Source organism: Leishmania martiniquensis, chromosome 31 (assembly GCF_017916325.1).
Source record: "Leishmania martiniquensis isolate LSCM1 chromosome 31, whole genome shotgun sequence".
Taxonomy (NCBI): Eukaryota; Euglenozoa; class Kinetoplastea; order Trypanosomatida; family Trypanosomatidae; genus Leishmania; species Leishmania martiniquensis.
The window spans coordinates 654,532-679,062 of NC_090166.1; the positions used below are offsets into that span (position 1 = coordinate 654,532).

Here is a 24,531-nt window from a genome sequence, read left to right on the forward strand (position 1 = left end):
CACGCGTCCAGATTTCCGCCGCGGCACTCGTTCACGCAAGGCGGCAGAGACGCATGAGAAGGTACAGGACGACAGTACTTTATGCCGCACTGAAGAGGCGAACAACAACGCGCTAAAGCGAAGGGAGGCACGGGCGGGGTGGGTGTGCCATCACACGCCAAGATATCTGAATACCGAGAAGACACACACACATATATATATGCGCACGTGTGCATATATAACTCCGAATCAGCGGCAAAGAAATGACAAGGCAGCACACATTCGCCTCGCACCGGCGCGTAGTTCGTGGCGCCTCCGACTCAGATACTCCGATCCAGCCTGACGGCGTGAGAACCTCGCAGCAAGCGTGCACGACATCGGATCGCTTACCAGTCCACGACGCCCAGGAAAGAGATCCATTCTAAGGCGGAGAGCAGCATCGTGGCCATGCCGTCACGCGGCTTCGCCGCGTAGGCGTCCCCCATTATCCACCGGCTCCATGCAGCATCCGTCACGGCTAGCCCTACAGTCAGGAAAAAGAGCGCCACAGTGAAGCGGGCAAGTGCCCGTAGCAGGACCCGCACCAAGACAGGTGGCGTGTCGAAGAGCAACGCGAGCGTCACTCTCACGAAAGAGCTGTTGCCAGTGGCGCAGAGGACCGAAGTGCGCAGTGAGGGGCTTGGCAGCTGGACCAAGAGCGGACGACAGTAGAGCGATACCTTTACATTAGAAGAAGATAGAGGGGGCAGTGCTTCTCCCAAAAGACTTGCAGTCGCAGGTGGAGCCGTGCCGTCAGTCCTCGCCGTCGGCACCTGCATCGCCGGTGCTGGCAAGGTGCTCGACAGGTCAGACGAAAGCCACGCCCTTTCTGCTACCGAGTGGTTAAAGACGTTTGTGATAGAGATGCTGAGCGCGACAGGTGGTGTATGTGCCGACGGCGCACTGCACTTCGCCAACCTTTGCTGCCGTCGCCCCTTTTCCGCCCCACCGCAGTCACGGACGGCTTCGCCGACTTTGTCAGCCTCTCCGCTACGAGGCCCCGCCAAAGGGCTCTGCCTCGTTGGGGGGGGTGTCACTGTCGGGGGTGAGATGCCCCACACCGGCGAAGCTTCCTTGTTGGGGGTCAACCGCACGCGCCTCTCCCTTTCACAGGCAGCCTCTGCAATATCCGCCGCGGTCGTAGAGTCCTTCCACGCCTCGAGCAAGTCCTCCACGGAGCGGCTGCAACCAGTGGAACACAGCTTATTAGCCTCCTCTGGAGTAGCCACTGCGCCGCACACCGTCTTCAGCGGCATAACGTGGACGGCGGCCGGCTCTCTTGTCGGCTCCACCGATGAAGGCAGCGTTGATCCTTCGGTGTCGCTGCCGGAGGGCTTGTCGCCGCTGTCCCTGTGGGCATGCACCTCGTCCCTTGCCTCGACAGTGGGGCGCTGTGGCGAGAGCGGCGACGACGTCGTCGACGCACGCCGGTGACCGGGAGTGCTCTGATTGGAATCTTTCGTGCTCCTCTCCGTCTTCTCATACCTTTGCGAGGAGTCTGTGGCGTGTTCCTCGAGAGTGCCAGCACTGCTTCTGCCACACCTACGGTGAGCAGCCGCGTGACTGCTAGCTTCGCAGTGAGCAACGGATGCTGCTGGCGTGTGGCGAGCGCCAGCTGAAGGCGACCGAGTGGTGTCATACGCAGTGTCCCCGAGCAGCCGTGCCTCCACGGTCATCTCAGGGCCGTCCTGTGTCGTGCTGCTGAAGGCATTGGTGGCGGTGAGAGCGAGGGAGGCTCGCTCGAACAGGCCGACCGCAGATGCCGCGGCTTCTTCATCGCGTGGTGATCCTGCGCGGGGCGGCTCCTCCGACGACTCGCCAGCGGCGCGGTCGTACCCGACGCTGTAAGCAGCGCGAGCCACTGGCGTCGCACGACGGAACCTACCTGTCGCTTCCGGTGCAGCCTTCGCGGCAGGTGCAGTCCTTGCAGCAGCGCAGAGAGCGACACCGATACTGCCCTGCCCGCCACCATGCGGCGGAGCCTCCATCCCAGCTTGGACGCCGAGGCCACCAGCACTCTGCACACGAGCCGTTTGCGGAGCGTCGCTCTCGTCAAACTCGGAGCAGAGCGCGCGAGCGCCGTGTAAAACGGCTCCCAATGGAGCCACTCGCTGCCCAGCGGAGCCTCTTTTGCCCATCGCACCGTCGAGACGGTCGTCCCCCTCGACCACATCGTCTTTCCCGGCATCCTCATCGACCTCTTCCCACACACCCTCCTCATCCTCATCATCCGCCCCGTCAGCGTCCCCTTCGTCCGCATAGCCGTTGGCGTCCTCGTAAAAGTGAGCAGCATAGCCGCGCTGCCGCTGAATGCCGAGATCAGTGCCGCCTAAGGAGAAGGCGAGAGGCAGCCGGGGTGGCGGACTCACATCTGCACCGGCGCACCGCTGTGTGTAGAGATGTCGGTTGGCGCCAACGCTGCTGTGGGGATTCCAGCGTAAATTGCCGTTGTCGAAGCTCTCACTGCGCCCGTCAAGTTGATAATTTCTGTCGCTGCTCTCTCTGAAGAAGTTCGCGCTGCTGCTGCTGCCACCAAGATGGGTCGCGGTCTCCGCGCTGCGACGGCAGCTGCCCCCATCATTCTGCGCTTCAGAGGTCATTCGTCAAGCCTTTCAGAGAAGAAAAGCTGAATCAGCCAGACGCCGGCCGTCGATGGGGGATGCAGACACGGGCGCGGCAATACCGTCCCCAGAAGAAGCGAAAAGCTGTCGCCTAACGCGCTGCGCCGCAGCGATGCGAAATGGCGGGCGGGTCTTCGCCGCCTTTTGGTCCCCTTTTGTTACCGTCGTCTGCTTCGATGGCTGCACCGCCCGCGTAAAATGGCGCTCTTTCAGTCGGCGCGTCAGCTCACCGAGACGGAGGAGGGGGGAGGGGAAGAGGCATGAACAGAATGAGGCAGCGACGGGCGAAAAAAGGGGAAAAAAGGCGGTCTGCAGCACAAAAAAACACAACAGCGCCTTGTTCGGCGGCGCGTTCGGCAGAGACCCAGTGACACAATGGTGCCGGTGTTCGTTTCTTGAACGCCTTCACGCCACAACGTGGCGGTGGATGTGGGCCACTGAGAAAATCACTGCACGCTGCAATCGGATTCGTCTTCTGCTGCGTCTCTCTATCCCTATCTCCCCCTCTTTCGGGTGCTCACGCGAGAGAGCCAAACAGCTGCGCTCTTTCTATGCGTCGGAGGGCCTACCGAAGAGCGGATAGGGGCGGTCAATAGCTGACACCTTCCACACGATCTAATGCCAAGAACAAGGTGAAGGTAAACAGAGCCCACGCACACCGAAGCGAAAAAAAAAATAGGAGACGTTGTTGAGCGCGCACACAGCAGAGAACTGTCTGATACGGGCCCCGTAATGTATTTGTTCCTGCCTGTGTGTGTGTGTGTCTGTGTCTAGGGGAGAAAGGGTACCGCTTGGCTTTATCTTTTTGCTCTCTCCCTGCACGCAGCGGTTGAGCTGGCGTGCGTGATGGTGGTGGGGTGTGGGAATCAGTCACAACGACGGTGAGTGACCGGAAGTGGCGGGGCACACTGGGAGTGCTTCCTTTGTTGCTTCTTTTTTTTTCTAAAGCTGCGACACAGACGCCACAGAGATGACACCTCCAGGGGGGGAGGGGAGGGAGAAGAGACGGTGCACGGTGAGTGTGGCGATTAGGCGGAGAAGGTGATACAAGAGACGAAACGATAAGCTTCCAGTGGTCAGCCCACAAAGTACTGCCAAAAGGAGCGATGGCGCACGCTGCAATGACAGCAAGGGACGAGCGCACGGCCTTTTTCTCCAGTGCGCCGCTCGGTGAGATGAGCTTATGCGTGCGACTCACCTCACAAAAGTTGCTTTCACAAATGAAGCGAGCGGCTGCGGCGTCACTACAAGAGAGAGAGCGCGCGCGCAGGAGTGAGGGAGGCAGAGAGCGTGGGGCTTTTCACCCACGGGGAGCAAAGCTCTTTTGGCCTGTGTTCTCCGTCTCTTTGGGTACAGAAGCACTGACGGGAAGAAAAGAGCGCACGCGCACACGGGCAGAGGTATGCACACAAAAAGGTGAAGAATCCCCCCTTTTGGTCACCCCATGAATGACTCTCGCAGGCAGCAGCCACTCATACTGCTCTGCAAAGTCGGGGGCCGCGTTGACGACAGCCTTACTCGCCTGCCGCGCAGTGAAGGTGTTCACTAGCACGCCACCCGGTCACCAAGTCGCTGGCTGCGGGGCGGCTAACCGGTGCGAGGGGTGTCACAAGCAGCGGAGAGTCGCCTTCATCCTGTGCGGATAGAGCTCTCGGACGGTGAGTGCCACTGAACGCAAGGCGGCTGGCTCAGCTATATGCCCTCCGTACGCAGCTGAGGGAGGGGAGACACAATGGAGGCAGCATCGGGCCTCCTCGCTTTCTCGCTTCCCTCGCTTCGAAGGGAGGGAAGGGTACCTGAGATCGCCGGCACGCAAAACAGTGGTGTGCTACGTCAACCGTGTACCTTCTGCAGGCAGCGCCTCTGAGGGTGCAGAGGCGCATATGAGCGGTGGTATTGGGAGGAGCTCAAATAGTGGCAGTGCGTCGGGCGCCGCCACAGCCCCCCCCCACTGGCAAAAGTGCGCGCCTGATGTATCGGCATCTGCCGCAGGTGGTTGATTTATTTCCGTAAACGGAGCAGCGATTCGAAAAGGTATTCGCAGAGGCCACGCACTGCTGGCCTTCTCACCCTCACACACGCACGCGCACATATCGATGCAACGTTCTTTGTTCGCCTCTCGAGTGAAGACCAAAGCGGTTGGTAAACCTGAGACCACTTGGCGAGGGCCGTTGGCGCGCGGAGCGGCAGCGGTGGCGAAGCGGTCGGAGTAGAAGTGTGCCGCCTACCGAGTATCGAGTACTGATGGGGTATAGAGAGAGACAAGAGCAAACTTCCAGGGTTGTCCTTGCGGTCATGAGTCCGGTTTCACCAAGCCGCCATTAGCCTCACCGTCTTGCGCGCTGCATCTGCAGCGTCCCATTCACACCCTCCAGAGCAGCAGACATCCTTGCCAATCGCGCCGCATCCACGTGAGCCGCATCCTCGCATGGCCCGTCAAGACATATCGCACGCAGAAAGGATTCTGTCCAAGAGATCACAGAGCACGAGCAGAAGGGGAGGAAGCTGTCGGGCATCCCAGTAGGGGCTTCAGGCGGATGGGTCACGGTTCTATTGCCTTGACTGAGAGCCAGGAAGCGCTCGCGATGTTCTAAAAAGAGAGGCTGCGCATGCGCTGCATCGACGAGTCGTGGCATCTACTCTCATGCGACTTGCAAAAGCCCCGCTGCACACCCCGCAACGTGCTGGCATAAGGCTGCTGTGTGTGGGAAGTCACCGCGCGGGTTCCACACGGAAGCCTCCGTGTGCCATGCCATTGCTCTTCATCGTTTCTACAGATGCTGGCGGCTGAAAGGAGCTGAGAAAGGGGGAGCCGATGTCTAGCTGGGGAGCTCAGCCGGGCTTGGGAGGCGTCCATGAGCGCCTCCCTCCCCACTGAGGGCAGATTCTCGACGCCCCTCCCCCTGCGCGCTCTCCGCTAATAGAACACATGCAGTCATTGCGCAGCAGCGTGTACCTGAATGGGCGAGCGAGCATGCGGGCACCAAAGATGGTCTGCTCACCGGCAGCGAGCTAAGGTGTCGCACTCCTTGCGGCAGTGCGGTATGGCAAGTTACGGCCTTAGAACACACGTCGGGGAGGGGGAGGAGGGAGGGGAGCGCGTGCGTATCGTGCAGAGGTAAAAGGGGCGCTGCAGAAGCTTCCATACGCAACCCGCTTTATATACCGCGCAGCGCGAGTGCACCGTCGAGGGAAAGCGAAAGCGGAAGGTGGCAGAGCCGCCGCTTCTCTTTTACGAGAAGCAAATCGAAAGCGATGGTGATGGCCGTGGCTCTCCAGAGGGGGGAGTGTCCCCCGGTCCGTCTACCGCACCCCATTCGGCAGATGCTTTCTCAGATGGTCGCTCTGCAGAACGGTTGATGAGGGCACAAATGGTGCCGCCGCTACACACTTGCTCAAAAGAAGCAGCCCAAAATAAATAAAAAAAACGCAGGTCGCGACTATGGAACAAAGAAGGGGCGCCACGAGGTCGGCAGGTGAGCTCACGGGTGTGTCCGCCTCCTTGCCCCCCGCCCGCACATGCCTTCGCGCGGGCTAACACACTCCCTTTCGCTCCGTCGCCATACGAGCGACGACAGCAATGACAAAAAAAAAGGTCCAAGAGCAGCCGGGAGCAAAGCGAAGCGAAATGGGAAACCTCCAAGAGCGGTGAGCGACGATGAGGCATGTCTTGTAGGGCAGCAGCGCCACGCGCACTGCGGCGAAATGAGCTCCCGTGAGCAACAGCGGCGGTCTCCATCGCCGCTGTTGATAAAACCGTTGAGTGTGGACGTACTTTCGCACACGCGAGGCAGATCTATTTGCCGTAGAAGCATACGCTCCTGCAGCGAAAGCGAAAGGGGCCACCACCACCACATGGGAGCGGCCAATGCCAAACGAGGAGGAGTACTGGCTGGCACTCCTCCACCGCCTCCGACTCGACGCTCAGCATGGCGAAATGGCGACAGAGCGACAGCGTCGACACGCTGTGCGCAGAGGGATTCAAGAGAGATGAAAAGATAAGCCGATGTTGAAGCATACACATCGCGACTGAAAAAACACGCCGGGAAGCACAACCAAAAAGACAACAAACGCGGCGCTTACCGCACGCACATGCCGAAGAGTTGAGGCATGGGAGCCTAGAGGCAACGGCATGCCCTGACGGCGCAGTCACCGCACTTTCTCGACCGACGAGCCATCAGCCTAACGAATGGCAGAAGCAGCGGAACCGCCACTGAGATTCACAGGGAGGTCGCCCAACAGGGACATCAGCAGGACCGCCGTGCAAGCCTTACCATAGCAAAGGCGTACGCAGTAGCACAGCTCTATCTTTTCCTGGTGCGTCCGCCACACGTAGGTCCCGCGTGGCGCAGATGCCGCACATGTCGCACACCCGCGCACTATCACCCGTGGAGGTGCAGTCCCTCGCGCCCTTGCACCCGGTCGCACGCCTCACGACGGCACGGCTGTCGCAGCGGGCGGACCTCGCCGCCTTCCCTCCCCATTCCCACCGGTGTGGCCGGAGGGCCGCCTGCAGGGGTGGCTTGGCCGCGAGTGCAGCGGCAGGCGGGGGGCGCTGCCATGCCTCGGTGGCCGCAGCGGCGCTCGCCCCGCACGTGAGCCCGCCCTCCGTTGACCGCAGGGGGCCTGGACGCGTCGATAAGGGCTGAGCCGTCGACACAATGCGTACCGGGTGGGTGCGAGCGCCAGCACAACCGAACGTCTCCTCGCCAGAGCGCCTGTCCGCACCTGTCTGCCGGCGCCGAAAGAGTCGGCAGCCGCGCCGCGAAGGCGAGCTGCCAGCTGCTTGGCTTCTCGACCGCCGCCCTCTGCTACCCTCCTCCCCCCTCACCCACACACACACACGCACGGAGAGGGCACCGAGTGCTGGATGGTACGACGAGCTGTGGTAGACGGACGGCCGCTCATCCAGAGCCAACAAAGAGAGAGAGCACCGCTCCAAGAGCAACAGTCACAAAGAAATGGGCAGCACCACGAGGCCGGTGGGGGAGGGGGGCGCACAGCACCGGAAAAGAAGCGAAGGGAAACGGCCAAATAAAAGGCGAGCCGAGCACACTGCTGAAGACAGCCGTAAATGAAAGCACAACAGCCGACTTGTCGGCGCACAACGCCATGCGAAACGCACAGAGGGGTAAAAAAGAGAGAGATGCAATACGAAGAGAGCCGATGGGGGCAGTTGAGCAGCAACTCGAAGAAGCGCGCACCACTGCAACGTACACCTTCACGGAGAATGGCGTAGGAGAGGGGAGGAGGGGGTAAGGGGGCAACGTGAGACGGGCAAGGTGCAAAAGTGCATCGTCAGAGATGGGTGTGGTGTCGATACCCTGCTGGAAAACGAAAGCGCGCGTCAATCACCTCCGTTATGGTTGCCGCTGCTCTTGCTTCTTTTTTTGTTGTTCAGAGCCGCCTGCCTAACGCTTTGCTGGTGTGGTATCATCGTCCAGCTTTGTGCCGACCGCCAAGTGGGACACTTTCGTACCCGACGAGTTCACCGTGGGGGGGCGCTCAATATATACGCACAGCTTTGGAGGGGCCTGCGGGCCACTATGACCCTCGCGGATGCTGGCAGGGATGGACATGACTGTGCGGCATCGCGGGCACATGGCGAGACTGGTGTTTTGAGGAAGGATAAGAATGCAGCGGCAGCACACGCACGTCACACTGAACTGCTGGACGGGCGTCACGGCGGCGCACATGGGGCACCGCACGGAGGGTGCGCCGATAGGATAGGCAAGCGTCACATGGCACTGGCTGCAGGTAATCTGTCCTGTCGACTGAGGGGCGTGCGGCATTGTGCAAAGAAAGTGGAACGGATTCGGAAGGCGCTCGATCCTCTCCCTCTCTCGTGCAGCGGAGTCTAGTCAGTAGGGCAGCCTAATGGTCTTTTCTTTTTTTCTGCAGAGACGGGCGTTGTGTGAAAGAGAGTGAAGGCGGAGCAGATCAGAGACGGCCTCCACGCAGCATACAACGGAGGCAGGCGACAGATTGAGGGTGGAGTGAGGTGCCGTGAGATGGGGGTGGGGAGTGAAGCAATGCACAGGACCTTCGTGCTTAGTTGTGTGGCAGCGCGTGACGCCGACAGAAGAACCGTCGCCATCGTGAGGGAGGCGTGGCAGTATTACAGAGGGGCGGGCAGAGAAGAACGCAAAGGACGAGAGGAGGGCCGAAGAAGTGGTGTGTGCCATACGCGAAGGAGCGCTCAGATGCGCGGTGCGCAGAACGAAAGGCAAAGCCGCTGGCACCACAGATCCTTCTCGGTGGCCGCAGCACCGCCGCTGCTGTCTCAACTATGCTGCGTGAGGTTCGTGCAGAGAACCTCTCCAGGGGATTAGCCGCATCCAAAACAGTGCAAGTGCCGCAGCGTGACGATCCTCTCACGACCCCGCCGCGTCCGTTTGCTCCCAGTAAAGCGCTGCCTACAGCGCCTCGCGTCGGCTCCTCACATCGCTTCTGCACAGACCTCAACGAGAGTCTCTCTCGACAAGTAAAAACACGAGAGAAACAGGCACAGCGGCAGCGATGCGCGCATACATAAGCAGAACCATTACACGCTGCCGTCACTAGAGGCAGCTGACTACAGCCCAGCATACATCCCACGAGCATCTTCAGGTGGTTCAATTCTCCTAGAAGCCACGGCGCCCACGCGGAGAGACGCAGCGCTGTCTGTTTACGGCCTCACACCGGAACTTACATGAATTTCCCTCCCGCCGTGTCCGCGTCCGCCACACGTAGGTCCCGCGTGGCGCAGATGCCGCACATGTCGCACACCCGCGCACTGTCACCCGTGGAGGTGCAGTCCCTCGCGCCCTTGCACCCGGTCGCACGCCTCACGACGGCACGGCTGTCGCAGCGGGCGGACCTCGCCGCCTTCCCTCCCCATTCCCACCGGTGTGGCCGGAGGGCCGCCTGCAGGGGTGGCTTGGCCGCGAGTGCAGCGGCAGGCGGGGGGCGCTGCCATGCCTCGGTGGCCGCAGCGGCGCTCGCCCCGCACGTGAGCCCGCCCTCCGTTGACCGCAGGGGGCCTGGACGCGTCGAGTAGAAGGGGGTTTGCGGGCCAAACGCGCATGATCAGTACCTCCAGAAGAGAGGCGGCGAAGAGGGAGCCTGGCACGCTCAGACACACGATGAGGAGAGGAGGTCCGCATGCGCTGCGCCAAAAAGGATGCGAAACAAAAATCAGAGGAAAGACATGAAGTCATTCACAGCGCACATTCTCTCTCTCTCTGCCCCAATGGAGTGGAGTGGGCACACACACGCATAGACACACAGATTTAGCAAACGGAGATGATCGGTACGGCAAAGACTCCGGTAGCGGCCACTGCACCCGCCATTCCGTCAGGAGCCTTCATACACGGAAAGAAAAAAAGAGGAAAGAGAAGAAAAGGCTGTCGAAAGTTAACCGCCCGCCGATAAGTGTCGTACATTTCGGTCGATGCGCAGCACCAACCCATCTCTGCCGCAACGTCACTGATATTTCGCTCCCCACGTACGCATGCTCTGCTACAACGCGCGAGCCGAGCGTCACTCTGCCCTCGGACTCTCGCGCAGGGCTTGTCACGTGGCGCCGCACAGTCGTAGGTGTTTGCTGTCACAGGGCGACGACTCAGTCACTTGAGCACGGCCTGTCTCGAGCCCTGCGCGCAGTCGCCTCCATCATGCCAGTCTCCTTGTGGGATAGCCCTCTTAACGTAGTGCAGGATTCCTCTTCACCCTTGGGTGGGGACGGCACAGCAAGATACATCCAACTCGCGCTGACACAATGCCTAATATATGGATGGGCCAAACGTGTGCGCCGTCGCAGATACCTCCGGCGCAGCGCCGCATCACCTCATGGCCGTCACCAGACACGATACATCGCTCTGAACTTCCCATGCCATCGGCGCTTGCCCCTTCCCCTCTTAAAGGCTGCTCGGCATTCGACAGGCGAGGAGAGTTGGGTTACAAGGGCCCTTTGAGATGCGACGCGCCGAAGGCTTCGGCCCCATTCTCCAGAAGCCACCGCTCCTATTAGAAATAAAAAGAAAAACAGCGGAAAACTCACGCTCACCTCTGCGCATCACACAAACACCATCGCAGAGGAGAGGCAGTCGAGGCGGCAGCGCTCCAATGCGTCCGCGCGGAGAGGCGCAAACGAGGGGGATCGGCCGCTCACGTCTTTCCTTTTACTTTCGGGGTGGGGTGGTCGCTTTCAAGTGTGCCGTTACAGTCACAGGACGCCCCAAAGTCCGGCGAGGCGTCGCCCAGTGCGCAGCGCCGCTGCGATGCTTGCTGAAGCACCACTGCCACTCCGCCTTGTCACATCGCGAAAGCTGACTACTCAAAGCAGTCGGTGTAGTTCGCCACCTGTGCCACCAGCGGGCGCATTGAGGCGAAAGGGAATGGCGCCCATTACCCTCTCAGCTGTCGCTCCACACAGCAGCAGCGGCACGACCCCGCGAGCGTGATGCTCTTCGATGCTGACCCTCAAACGAGAGCATCACTCGTCGTCCACGTTGCCGAAGAAGAGGGAGTCGGACGTGTACCGCTCTAACAAATCGTCCACCTCACACCCATAGCCCGCTTGCTCCGCCTCCTTTACAGTTGCTGCCATCACGGTGGCAGGCTTGCCGGCTGCGGGGGCAGCACCTCCAAAGGCCACTGAGAATGGCAAGCGGCTGCTGCTGCTGCTTCCGGGGAACTCCCCCGAATCACTTCGCGGGCAGAAGTCCTTCATAGACTCTCTCAGAGAAGGCTGTATCGCGGGTCCGACAGTCATCGGTGCAGCGGGTGTGAGCGAGGCGCTCGACAGTGGCGAGCGGGACAATGGCATCACCGTTGTACCCCAGATGTTGTCCACCATGCTGCCCATGCCACCAGCACCGCTGTCTGGGCCCTTGAGAGACGAGGCGACAGAGGTGCCGGAGGAGTACGAAAGAGATTCCTTTCGTCGGGAGACCAGCGGCAATGGGAACTGCGGTCCATGCCCCACCTCATCGCTGTAGGCGTCGTCGTCATGACCGGTGTGAGGCCCATCGTCGTACTCGCCGTCGTCCCTGTCGCGGCCTTGACTCTGCATACGCCAGAGACGACCCTCGCGCTCTTCCAGCGCGTACACCTCGCCAAGCACCTTTTCAATGCGGCGCTGCTGGCCCACAAAGCGTGGCGTGACACCAATGAAGAAGCGCACCCCGTCGTGCTCGTAGCGGCGAATAACGTAGCGGTCTATGCGGACCGGGTTGCCATGCGGGTCGCGCACCCACGCGCGGTCTTCCTCGGTAGAGTCGCGCGTGAGAATGGCGACCACCTTGATCCAGGCCAGCACTACCTCCTCGATGTTCAGCGTCCCCTCGCGCCGGTCTATCTCCATGAACAGCTGGGCAGCGGCAGACACGGCAACGTCGGTGTTAGCGCTGCGCCGCTTTTTGCTGCTGTTCTGAACGGCGGCGGCGGCAGCGGCGGCAGCGGCGGCCTTCTTTGCCCGCTGCATGGCAGCCTGCAGCTGCTGCTTCTCAGCCTTCGGGTGGGGCGGCATGTTCGTCTCAGTGAAGTTTGTGAAGGAGTCGTCCAGCCCACCGGCGCCGCGCACCCAGAACGCTTCCGGCGCGGCCGCCTCCTTTTCCTGCAAGAGCGGATTGCTCACGTGATTACTCGTGAAGTTGATGTAGCCACCACCACCACCACCAGCAGCAGCAGCAGCGCTGCTGACCGCCGTGATAGAGCTGGCAGGCGAGCTCTTGGCGTCACCGAGCGACTCTGCAGCAGCCGACTTTACGGCACCCGTGAAGGACAAGGGACCTTGCCAATCTATAGTGCCGGTGGTGACGGCGCCCTTGGCTAAGGTATCCTCTAGGGCGCACGGCAGCGGTAGCGGGCCCGCCCCTTTTGACCTGATCATCGCCTGAAGTTCCTCCTGCGTGCAGCACCGCAGCACATCACCCTGCCACAAGCCCATGGAGGGAATGTCTTCCGCGACGATGATGACGTCGTTCACGCGCCGCGGCGGCGGTACAGTTGTGTTCGCGTGCAACAGCCCCCGGTAGTTCCACGAGCGCTGCTCTGGGACGGAGTTGCTGTCCACTGTCGTGTTGAGCTGCTGTGCCATAATGAGTGCTGCCCGCCGCGCGTAGGCCGCGCTCGCCCAAATGCAGATGTGTCCATCCTCCACCCAAATGCGGAAACGATGCTTTCGCCGGTGCAGCAGCGCAATCTTGCGCGCTTCCTCAGCCGGCGTGGCGGTGGCAGATGCCAGAGCTGCTGCGCCAGACGCGGGGAGCGGCGGCGGAGGGGGCGGCAAGGTGGAGCAACTTGACACCGACGGAGAGCCCAACTGCCCAGGTAACGGCGGCGGCGTCACTGTCGAGGGAAAGGCCGAGACGCGGGCCACGCCACCGGTTGCACCTGATGCGGTGTACGGAGGCGCAGGCGTAAAGCCCGACTGCGGACTGGAGCCGGCGGAGTGGCGAGGCACCGTGGTCATGGCGGCGGCAGCGGCCGTGGCAGGCGGGTACCCCGTTGTGTTCAGGGCCGGGTGCCGCAGCGGCGTCGACTGCACATTGAAGCCGGACATCATGATGATCGGGTACTTACCACAGCTGAGGGTTTTCATGCCCGTGTGTCGCCGCAGCGGCGCACTGGTGGCGCTCGCCTGCTCTGCAGACATGAACACCTCCAGTGGCGTTGTTGCACATGGAATGTCAGGCTCGAAGAGGTAGCCCTCCTCCTCGAGGCGCTGCAGGTGCGGGTGGTGGAACTCAGCGAGATCCTCGGGATTGAAGCCGCTCATGCCCGTGTGCACCGGCTTCTGCCCAGCCTTCGCCGTCCCTGCCTCCAGGAGACTGCGCAGGCGCACGCGAAACTCGCGCACAAACTGCAGCATGGGGATGTTCGATAGAGGGAAGCGCATCAGCACCGGCAGCATCGGAATTACCTGAGGGTGGATGCGCGCCTCAATGCACTGGCGCACGTACATGTATGTAGCGAGCATTACCATGTTACCGAGAATCTGGTCACCAACGTCCTTGTCCACAAACATCGTCCCCTTCAGCAGATGCTGCTCCACCTCAGACTCCTCGTCCGCGTCGTCGCCGTTCGAGTTGCCCTCCTTTCGTGGAAAGCGGCGCGGCGGTTTGGCGGCCCCGGTACCCTCCGCGGCGTCGCAGTGTCCCGCCACACGGCGCATTCCGACGGTGGACGGGAACAGGCCGAACATTCCCATGATCCTCACGTAGGAGTCACCGAACTGGACGTAGAGGGGGTCGTCCACGGGCTGTGGCTTCCCAGGGTCGTAGCGCGACGCAATGACGCACGGAAGCGGGCGCACATCATATGCGGCCGGCGAAGTGACATGCTTGTAATGGCTCGCCGAGTACTCGTTGGGGACCTTGGCGCTGCCTACCGCACCTACGGCGGGCGCGATTGGGTCTCCTTTAACGTCGGCGGCCGCTGCGGAGCTGTAGTGGGTGTGCGCCCGCCTGCCCCTCAGGAACCGCCTCGCCGCCACGTAGCCGGCAACGAAGTCGTCGAACGGCACATCATCGACTGGCGGCATGGCGGCGCCCCCTCCTGGCGCCGTGCCCGAGACGTTGGACCTTCCCTTCTGCTGCTGCTGATACGCGCGCTGGCGCTCCGTCTGCTGCTCCTGCAGCTGCTTCCAGTATGCCTGCCGCAGCGCCTCGTCCGTCGCGAAGACACCCGATTCGTTATCGCGAATGAGAACCTGATAGAGTCCCTCGCGGGTGTCGGAGTAGCTGCGGAAGTCCATGGGGTCCACCTTGGGCGGAAGCCCCTGCGTATTCAGGCAATCCTGAGGTGATTGGGAAGACGGAATCGCATTTACCGTCGCAGCTACGTGCTCCATGTCGGCAACGCTGCTGCTGCCCATGGAGACGCCGGACAGCAGCGGAGAGGAGGCTGTGCGCGACACTGTTGTCGCGGTCGCCAGGGCCACGTTCGGCCTTCCCTCGTCAATTTCGCGCTTAGCGAGGTATTCCCTGTAAAACGCCTCGAAGGCCTCTCCCTCATTGATGGCCGTCGTGGTGCAGAAGTAGTCGCTCTCTCGGGGTGTCTGGGCACTGCGCAGGGCACGAAAATAGTACTTGGCAGTGCGCCGGTATCGCGCGTTGAAGAGGTGCTGGAAAAGCGGGCAGTCCGGGCTGGGGAAGAACGCGGTGGTCATGGGTATCAGTATGATTTCATTTCGCCGATTGCGGCCGTGGCGGTGGCTGTAGAGGCCGCGCTCGTGCGTCTCGTGACTCGGCAGCGCTCCCATCGCGCGCGCGTGCGTGTGCGCAAGACGCAAAGGGCGTTCGACGGACGGTGACACGGGGGAGCGACCGATTGTAGAGGGGTCGGGCCAGAGGCACCACTTCACCGATCCCCCTCAAGGCAGGGCAGCAGCGAATGGGGGATCACAAGGCAGAGAAAGCCACTCCTGCGACGGCGCCCGAGAAGGACAAGAGATGCGCGCACAGCGAGCGCGCCTCCGTCGCTGGTACAATTCTCGGAAATACGGCCGCAGTCGGCACTTCCGCAGAGTTGAAGGAGCAAACAGAGCCCCTCTCCCACACACTAAAAAAAAGCAGCGGAAAGGGGGGAAGAACCGAGCTTCGAAATAGAAGAAAGAGGAAGCACAGGGGAGCGGGCGGTTAGAGGGGAAGGGGGTGGAGGAAGCGGCGTGCGGTGCAGAGCTGATCCGTGTGCGCACACACAAGCGCACAAGAAAGTTAAATATAAAAACAAAAACAGAGGCAACTATGACACCAAAAAGCGTATGAGAACGGGCGAAAGGAGTGAGAGGTTCACTAGCCGTTCCACAGTACACACACAGAGAGAGAGAGGGGGGAAGGGGGGCAGATAGAAGAGATCTAAGCACCGTTTGAGAACAGCAATGGAGCGGATGAGGAGAGGAAAAAAAGACAGGTATGTGTGTGTGAGGGTGTGTGGATAGAGGGCTGAGGCGTCTGGCAGTCTGGGGGCAAAGTGAAAAGAGTTCGTGGCGCCAAGTAAAGGGGAGAAAAGGCAAACAACGATGGGTCTGTCTGTGTGTCTGTGTGTGTGTGTGTGTGGCACCCGGGAGGAACACCCACGCACTCACGCACCGCAACACAATCGCCAGAGTCAATAGCAATGCAGTGGGCCCTATTATAAGGCACGAAGGGGCGAGAGGGAGAGAGAGAGAGAGAGATGGTGGAAGTAAGGGAGAAGCGGTGAAGAAATTACCGAAAACGGCAGCGGCGCGCACGTGAGGTGTGGAGGGGGTGAAGATGCCAATCACAGTTATGGGTGCCGTCTCCCTCGGAAGAAGATACAGCACTAGTGAGGCGGGAGGGGACTTGTGACAGAGCGACCGCACTTCCTTCTCTTCTGCTCGAGACTTCTTGCGTAGTGACGTATGGCTCCTCTCGTCGTATCGCGCCTGTCTGAAGAGCCTGCTTATGGTGGCACAAGCACAGGGAGGTGAGAGAGGGAAGTGAGAAGCAGCAGCGCAGAAGTTCGGCAAGTGCTGGCAGAAATGCGCGCGCCACGGAGAAGCGTTGTGAAGCGATTTAGAGACACCAACCCATCAAAAGAAAAGGCCTTTGAAGAGAAGATTAAGAGAGGAAGAAGAAAAAAAAACAGAAGTCCGCAGCTGAATCAGCGTCACCCGCCCCGCACAAAGTGCCTCCACAAAGGCACGATCAGCGCACAGAATCGTATAAAGGTTCGAAAAGGGAATTGCCTGGAAACGGGGGCCGAATAGTCTTCCACGAATCACAAGTGACCGGTCCTGCGCAGAGAGAGGAAACTCACAGAGAGAGACAAAGAGAGAAGAAGAGGGAAGCGCAAAGAAAAAAAACAAATCGAGAAGAAAAGTCTGAGTGCGGTTCGTTGGATGGGCAAAGAGGAGACTTAAAAGACAGGCACGGGTGCTGCGGAATGGACCTAGCCCGCAAGAGGGAGAAAAAAACAACTGATCCGCTGCCTAGTTCGACCTCTTCCTCTCTACCGCACTTCTCTTCCTTCCCTCCTCCCCCCTCCCTCGCCCGGACACGCTCACGCGTCTCGTCACGGAGGCGTACACTGAGGCGACGGGACTCTCAGCAGGGGCGGCGTGTGTGTGTGTGTGTGTCTGACAGACGACGGCTCGCCACGGTTGTTGTTGATTTGTTTTGCTTTTTTTTCCTCTTTTCCTGCGTTGCTCCGGTCACTTGTCTGCGCCCGCCCTTCTCAACGGTCTGCACGTATCTTCGACGGTGAAGTGAAGAGGATCGCGTGACAGCAGCAGAAGAAGCGGAAGCGATCGTCACTATCTTCCCAATTTACCGCAACACAGACGTATCACAGGACTCAAGTGTTGGTGTTGGTGTTGGTGGGGGGGAGAGCCTAAGCCGTGGCTGTTGTCAGCTTCGCTTTGCAGAAGATATGACAGATACGTCTAACGTGAGAAAAAGCGCGACAGATGAGACGGGAAAAAAACGGAAAGATATACAAATATAAATATCTGCGAACCGCCAATATGGCACCACCCAGCGGTGGACAGAGAGCTCAGTACAACCTATAATGAAAAGGCACGGCACACGAACGAGTGGGGCAATGCGCCCGAAGCAGAGGGAAAACGGTTACGAGTGGCAGTGCTGCTTTACCTCTTGAGTGTTCCCCACACCCTCGCGCATGCCGCCGCACACGCAATCAATAAATTATAATATGCTCAGTAAAGCAACACAGCGAGAAGAGTGAAATGGCGCACAGAAGAAAAAAGAGGAAGGGAGGAGGGGGAGACAACGGCAGAAATATAGTCGAGAGCGCTTCAATAAGAGTCAGAGGCAACGCACTAAGCCAGAGAGGCAGTAAAACGAAAAAGGAAACAATGAGAGAGAGAAAGGTGAACCAGATCGCGCCGCTGCTGTCACGTCGACTTGCTTCACTGTTGTCGGCGTCTGCTGGAGCTCTAGGTCCCACCACCGGTCACACCCTTGCGAGGCAATTCTCTCTGTCCGTGTGTGTGTGTGTGTGCTGTCGGTAGCGTACAAGTCGGGAGAAGCGGAAAAAATTAATAAACAGCAATAGTAATAATAAGACTCGCTTCAAAATCGCCTTTGTTGTTGTTGTTCAGCTCTGTTCCCCTTGAGAGGGCACCTCGACGGCCGGCTACTTACAGGGGGGGAGGGAGGGCGCCGCAAGCGGGGGCTAGTCTTGTATGCGTCTTCCCGCGTCGGCAACAGCTGCTTCTGTGGCGGATGGGTTAGTTCGCCAGAGCAAGTACTAGCGAAAGAGCGCCTCGTCCGTGACGAGGGAGTGTTACAGAGGAGGAAGAGGGGAGAGGGGATAGAGCGAGATAATCCGCAGACGTCAAAGAGGATGATGAAAGCAGAGGTGAAAGCCACACAGAGAAAAAAAGAGTGAAGAGAGGTCGAGCCGAAAGATAAAAGAAGCGCTCAATATATATATATATATTTATAATTTATATATAAGGGGCACACACACACTCAAGGCAGATGAGGAGAGTCGACGGCGCAGGAGACCCGCGGAAAAAAAAACGGTTCAGGGTCGAAAGAAAGGAAGCGAATGTCCCGACTGCACGTGAAAAAAAGCGTAGCACACACACACACGAGAGGGCGAAAGAGAGAACGGAAAAGAGGGGAGGGGGCACGACCTGAAGCGAGAGTGAAAGACGCACGCGCAACGAGCAGAGACCCCAAAAGTGGGATGACACACAGCCGCGTTCGTTGTTGCTTGAGTGTGTATATCGTCTTGACGTCGCTTGCGGAATCGTTGCAAGACACAAAAACGGGCCGTTGTTGATCGAGACTCCAGTGCCCGATCACTAGCACGGTGGCCTCGCGAGTACTGCGTGCGATCCCGTCTCCCTCACTCACTCACTCAATCCAAAAAAATTTCTCTCTTGCCTCAAGTCTGCCCCTTCGACTTTAGGTGTCAATTTGCGGAGCGCCTCTTCTCGTGTGTGTGTGTGTGTTGGGGAAGGGAGGGCGGGTACGCGTGTGCGGGCGTCGGTGTGCGTAGGTTGTGTGTCTTGTGTAGGTGTGGACACGAACAGAGAGGGAAAATAACGCGCGAAGACGCTTATCAGCAAACAAAGGGAAAGGGGCACACACAAAAAAAAGAGAGAGAAAAGAAGTGCGCGAGGCCGAGCACCCCAAAGCGGATCGACACCGCCAACGTTTCGTGACGCCGTTCGCTCCTTTCCCTTTCCCGTCGTGACTGTCGTCGTCGTCCTCCTCCTCCTTCCCACGTCTGTCGGCGTACGAAGCACACTCACGCACAGAGATAGCAGAGGGGGGAGGGAGCGGTAAAGATGCACTGAAAACCCGTTCAACACACGCACGGCACCCAAGAGGCAAAGGCGGTGAGTCTTTCCTGCAGCCGTGCCCGCCCCCCTTCTTATCGATCGCCTCGGAGTGCTTCCGTTCGCTGTTTCGCTCACCCGCTCTCTTCCCACGCCCCCGCTCAGCAGATCACCGGATGCGTTTGCCGCCTCCGCCTGAGCCTCGAGATGTGCAAGTGGAAAAGAGGCGCAGCGCTGCGCCTGAAAAGAGATGAGCTGATAGGGAAGAGAGAGTCTTGGGTACGGAGGTGCGAGGAGTAGCACGGGAGGGGAGCCTGCGGAGGGGGGGCGCTACTTGACGCAGGGCAGAAAAGGAAAGGGCCGAAAGCTGCTCCTTACGTGGGACGACAAGAACAAGCAGACAGAGAACAGAAGACTCTCTCGGTAGACCGCAGGAGAGCGAGAAACGTCGGCGGAAAGAGAGAGAGGAGGAGGGGAGGGGGGACGGACAGACGTGCCACTGTCTGTGACTGTGGGGCTTGAGGTTAGGCAAACTGAAACGAAGACGGAAGAAGCGGCAGCAAAGAAGCAGAGCAGTCACGGCGTATGTCTGTCGGCCTGTATATGGGTGCGTCTCTTTCAGGTAAGAGACTGCGGTTATGGAAGGTTAAGTGGTTGCCGGTAGTTAGTGTATCCCCTCTGCCTTGTGCTCTTTTGTTGACGCTCCCTTTCGCCCGTTCGCTTCTCAGCCGTCGCTCTCCTCCCCCTCCCCCGGTACCTCTGCGTGTGTTCTCGCCGTGTGGTGAACGCGCAACGTGCACACACAGAAGGACGTCGAGAGCAAGTGGAATCGGCCCTCACGGGTGACTGTGGAGGTGCGTGGCGCAGCGGACCAGTGAGAAGAGATAACAGCGCTGGGTGACGCTATTCGCCCGCACGCGGAAGTGCACGTGGAACACAACACACACGCGCGCACACGTGCGCAAGACGACGCGTATAAGGAAGGCGAAAGAACAAAAAAAGAGAGAGAAGGCGAGAGCAGAGACTCTTGAGCCGATCAGGAGGCACGCGCGAGGGGTCCTGTGAAGGGTAACTTTCGCAACGGAGGACGATGTGGGGGGGAACGACGGAAAGGGCGTGAAGAAAGAAGAGAGGAGGGTAACAGGTTACTCACAACGCGATGCCGGAAAAAAAAGATTCGTGTATGGCGTCGGCACCGTTGCAGCAGCTCAGAAAAATATCACGGCAGTGGCGAGGAATTACTCACCACAGAAGCGTCGCGAAAAGGGGGGTAAAGGGGCAAGAGAAAAGGGGTGGAAAAGATGTGTCTAGCAGACCTTCTTGCACCGCTTCTCGAGGTGCGCCGTTCGTGGGTGGGGTGCCCGCTTATACCGTCACCTGGGATGTCGCCCCTTGTGCAGCCGTCCAGTAGCGCTGTGTGCCCTTTTTGTTTTGTTTCTTACGGTGTGGAAGGGGAAGGAGACGCTCTCTGCGCGTCTGTAGGCGGCCGAAGGGAGAGCTCAAGGTCTGTGCCTGTTCCCGTGATCGAATGTGCCTACCTGCCTGCCTGCCTGCCTTCCTGTGTGTGTGTGTGTGTTTGTGTGTGTATACGCGTGTGTATGTGTCCTCTTGAGGATCCGTTGCTTTAGAGTGATAAGGGAGGGGGAGGGAGACGGCCGTGGGGTTCAGGGAGAGAGACGCGCGCACATGCACACAGACACACACTTACGCAGCAGAGAGAGGAATAGAGAGAGGGGAAGGGGCGCACAGAGAAGAAAAAGAGGGAAAGGGGGAAGAAAACAGAAGGGCGACGAGAGGAAGAGCCGATACGCTGCGACGTGCGTGTACTTCAGCGGTCGGTATCCTGCGGAAGGGGAAGAGAGACAAAAAAGAGAAAAGCGCACACGCACAAGCCGAGAACGTGTTCGATCCTATCGAGTGTGTATTTATGTGTTTGGACACGCGCACGCGCACGCCAGCGGGTGAGGGTGTCACGGCACGCACAAACACAGACGCGCGCGCGTCGCGTTGGCCGTGTGATGCCCAGACAGTTGAATGTACGCACCCATTCGTGCAGGAAGGTAAATCAGTGAAAAGGGGAGAGAGGAGGAGGAAAAGAGAGCGGGGAAGAGATGCGAGGGGTAGCGTTCACGGTGTGTCGAGGCCGAGCACCATGGAGACATAGCCGCGCATGCTGCGGCGACGGGCTCTCAATCTCAGAATCCTTGTCGGCCTCGTGCGTGAGAGGAGAGGGACGTCTGCCCGAAGACGTCAAACGCAGGTGGCACTGTTGCGAGGGGGCCGACCGTATGCGTGCATGCGTGTCGGGCCACCCTCCATCACGTCTACGCATAACATCGAGAGCCAAGTATCAGCCGCGCCCCCCTTTTTTCGGTCTCCTTCCTGACGCGCTAGGGTGCCAGCGAGGATCCGCCCTCCCAGCACGAACAAAAAAATTTTTCTACCCCGGCTCTGTGCGATTTGTTCCGTTCTCCCTTCAGGTGGGGGGGCCTCGGAATCTCTTGCCCATCCGCGGGTTGTGCACCGACGTGAGGCAGGCGCGCACCTCGACACCCATTCGCACACGTAAAAGGCATATGCGCGCGAGCGTTTCGCCAAGCGGCGACCCTGTAGAAAAAAAAAGCGATGACACTTATGCGTGCGCGCCGAGGCGCCTGCGCACTGACGCATCCCACGGCTGTAGACACAGTCTTCCGTCTTGGGCTCGAACAGGCGCAGTAGCCCCCCTCCTGCTAACTAGTGAGGAGCGAGGCACAGCCTTCCTCTAGCGCCGCGTCGGGCTGCAGCAGTAGCACCACCAACAGCCATATTACTGAGGAAAGAAGGAAGCGAAAAAAAATCGATGCACACTAATAGCCAACGACGGGCTCTGTCTGATTCATTTTCGAACGCATCCCCCTCCACAAGCGCGCAGCAGTCCACGCACAACCCTTTGGCTACAGCGCAAACACCTCGCTGCCCTTCGCTCGCTCGTGGCGTGTGTGCTTCTTCACAAAGTGCGTTCTAGCCTATACGTGCCTCCACTGAGCCCACCGCGCACAATGGCGCCGGCAAGCACCGCGATAAGGGCAAGCAACGCAAGAAAAAAGGGATGCGCTTATCCAAGCGAGAGCCTATAAAGCGCTTCATTAGTCATGAAGGAAGCATTCCGTTCGTATTCAGGCAGCTCATGATGGGCGCTCTCGCATCGATGGCACTGCTGCCTTCGCGGCAGGCTGACCACCACCACAGCTACCCGCTTTTCTTTTCGCGCGTGTGTGGGGGTGGGAGGGGAGGGAGGGGGCGTCGGATATCCTCCGCCGGGCGAAAACTCGGTCCCCTTCGTCACCACTGCCACCCACCCACCGTTTCTCTCTCCCTCTCTCGCAGGCTCGCGCTATGTTTCGTCGTTTATGATTGCTTTCTTTCGTATGGGCATCGCACAGAGAGTCGCAAGCACGAGATAAAGAGTTCCGGGAGACGCGCTGGATGGGCAGAGATGTGAATGGTCACGGTTTCACGGACGGGGTTGGGAGGAGGGGGCTCAGACACCGCCGCGCAGCGCCACATGGAGTGCTCTGTCTGGGAAGAACAGGGAAGCTGCTTGCGAGGCAGCAACAGCAGAGACGCCATGGGCAGTGCGGAAAGCAACAACAACAAAGCGTGAAGAAAAAAAAGAACAGCTGCACCTTCACTGCAGGCGCGAAACAAAACGAAGCAGAAGAGGGCTGTTGCGGTGAGAATGAGAAAAGGGGGAGGAGAGGAGGACTTCGTGGCATACACAAAGAGGAGCCGCGGCTGCAACAGCGAAAAAAAAATGAGAGTGAGAACGGCCATACTAAGAAAATGCAACCTTCCTCAGCGAGAAGGCGCAAGACGCGAGAATGGCCTCGTGAAGCGGCGCTGCTCCTCACGCACGGAGGCACCCAAGACACGCGCGTAGAGAGCACGATTCGATGAGCAAACGCACGCGCACCTGAGCACACAGAGAAAGAGCGAGAAGAGTACCCAACAACTGAGGAGAAACGTGTGAAAGACGCCAAGGAATCTATCCGGTAACGAAGATATGCACGTTTCAGCACACGCGGCCTCGCAAGAGAAGCTGAACGCGAGCAAAGACAACGACAGGGAAGCAATCGATATGGGCCACTGAAGAAGGGGCGGAGGTGGGGGAGGGAAACACAGGCGGTAATCCTTCGAGACGGATGGTGAGGAATGGGAGGGGGTGGAGTGACTTCGTGCGCATTCGACTCCGGTATAGTCACAAGACAACCAAAACAAAAGCGCTCCCTAGAGCACTTGCAGTTCGCGGAAGTATTTTTTTTACCGCGAGATGCGATTCCCCTCCCCCTCCCTCCTCCCCCCGCCCCCGACACACACGCACGCGCCGCGGGGAGGAGAGGGGAGTGAAAAAAGAGGTCACACGGAGCCTGTGGCTGCGGTTTTCACAAAAGAAGCCGAAGAAAACGTGACGACAGGGTGGCGAACGGGAGAGGCGCCGGTGCCAAGAGAAAGAAGCGACGAAGCGAAAATGGCGGTGTACCACAGATCTAACGAAAGGGGGGGACAGAGAAAAAAAACGCACTAATGAGCGAATGCACAGGAGGAAAAATAGCGAAACTAACCGAAGAGTCGCACACGCGTCAAAGACGCCTGCGTCTTAGCCTGCGCTCATGCGCGGCCGCCACACTCGTTCGTCCGACCGAGATGAGGTATTAGAGTGCAGGATGCGGGGAGCGGGAAGAAAACATATGGCGCGTGACTTTCTGCGCCCTGACGTCTATCGAGCGAGCAAAGACTTTACGAGGAGCACGCACAAGCGCACACACTCTAAGCAGCACACAAAGGAGAGCACAAAGTCCCGGAAGCGAATGGCCCTCGCGCACTGCAAATCTCTCGCACGGCTGTGATAGCGTCGCCCAGTGCAGCCCACACCCTCTACTGCAGTATCCACACAGACGCAGCGCACATGCGCACTCGCGCACCAGCGCACACATCTCAAAAAGCGGCACACATCCGTTAAGCGTAGCTCCCCGCGAAAGAACCCCGCAGAAGGCGCGCGCGAATGCGCTCGTTAGGAAAAAAATCTGAGGAGACGGCACAGTCAACTCAATCCGAAAGCTAAAAAAAAAATGTTGCACGCGTCCGACACACCAAATAAGAGCTTTTACATAATGCTTTTCCCCGGCATGTCCGCGTCCGCCACACGTAGGTCCCGCGTGGCGCAGATGCCGCACATGTCGCACACCCGCGCACTGTCACCCGTGGAGGTGCAGTCCCTCGCGCCCTTGCACCCGGTCGCACGCCTCACGACGGCACGGCTGTCGCAGCGGGCGGACCTCGCCGCCTTCCCTCCCCATTCCCACCGGTGTGGCCGGAGGGCCGCCTGCAGGGGTGGCTTGGCCGCGAGTGCAGCGGCAGGCGGGGGGCGCTGCCATGCCTCGGTGGCCGCAGCGGCGCTCGCCCCGCACGTGAGCCCGCCCTCCGTTGACCGCAGGGGGCCTGGACGCGTCGATAAGGGCTGAGCCGTCGACACAATGCGTACCGGGTGGGTGCGAGCGCCAGCACAACCGAACGTCTCCTCGCCAGAGCGCCTGTCCGCACCTGTCTGCCGGCGCCGAAAGAGTCGGCAGCCGCGCCGCGAAGGCGAGC

The 24,531-nt window shown here is 59.7% G+C and overlaps 3 protein-coding genes across 3 annotated transcripts; all 3 read right to left on the reverse strand.

The window, feature by feature from the left end:
- Window positions 1–365: 365 nt before the first annotated feature.
- LSCM1_01441 (uncharacterized protein) lies at window positions 366–2,618 on the reverse strand (the record flags this gene model as incomplete). Its single annotated transcript, XM_067319052.1, has 1 exon — window positions 366–2,618. One exon carries the CDS (start codon window positions 2,616–2,618, stop codon window positions 366–368), a length of 2,253 nt encoding a protein of 750 aa, XP_067176331.1.
- Window positions 2,619–8,050: 5,432 nt separating this feature from the next.
- LSCM1_01442 (uncharacterized protein) lies at window positions 8,051–8,431 on the reverse strand (the record flags this gene model as incomplete). The annotated part of the gene is made up of 1 exon (XM_067319053.1): window positions 8,051–8,431. The coding sequence occupies one exon, from the start codon at window positions 8,429–8,431 to the stop codon at window positions 8,051–8,053; it is 381 nt and encodes a 126-aa protein (XP_067176332.1).
- A 2,684-nt stretch (window positions 8,432–11,115) lies between these two features.
- Window positions 11,116–14,886, reverse strand: LSCM1_01443 (uncharacterized protein; the record flags this gene model as incomplete). Its single annotated transcript, XM_067319054.1, has 1 exon — window positions 11,116–14,886. One exon carries the CDS (start codon window positions 14,884–14,886, stop codon window positions 11,116–11,118), a length of 3,771 nt encoding a protein of 1,256 aa, XP_067176333.1.
- Window positions 14,887–24,531: the final 9,645 nt, after the last annotated feature.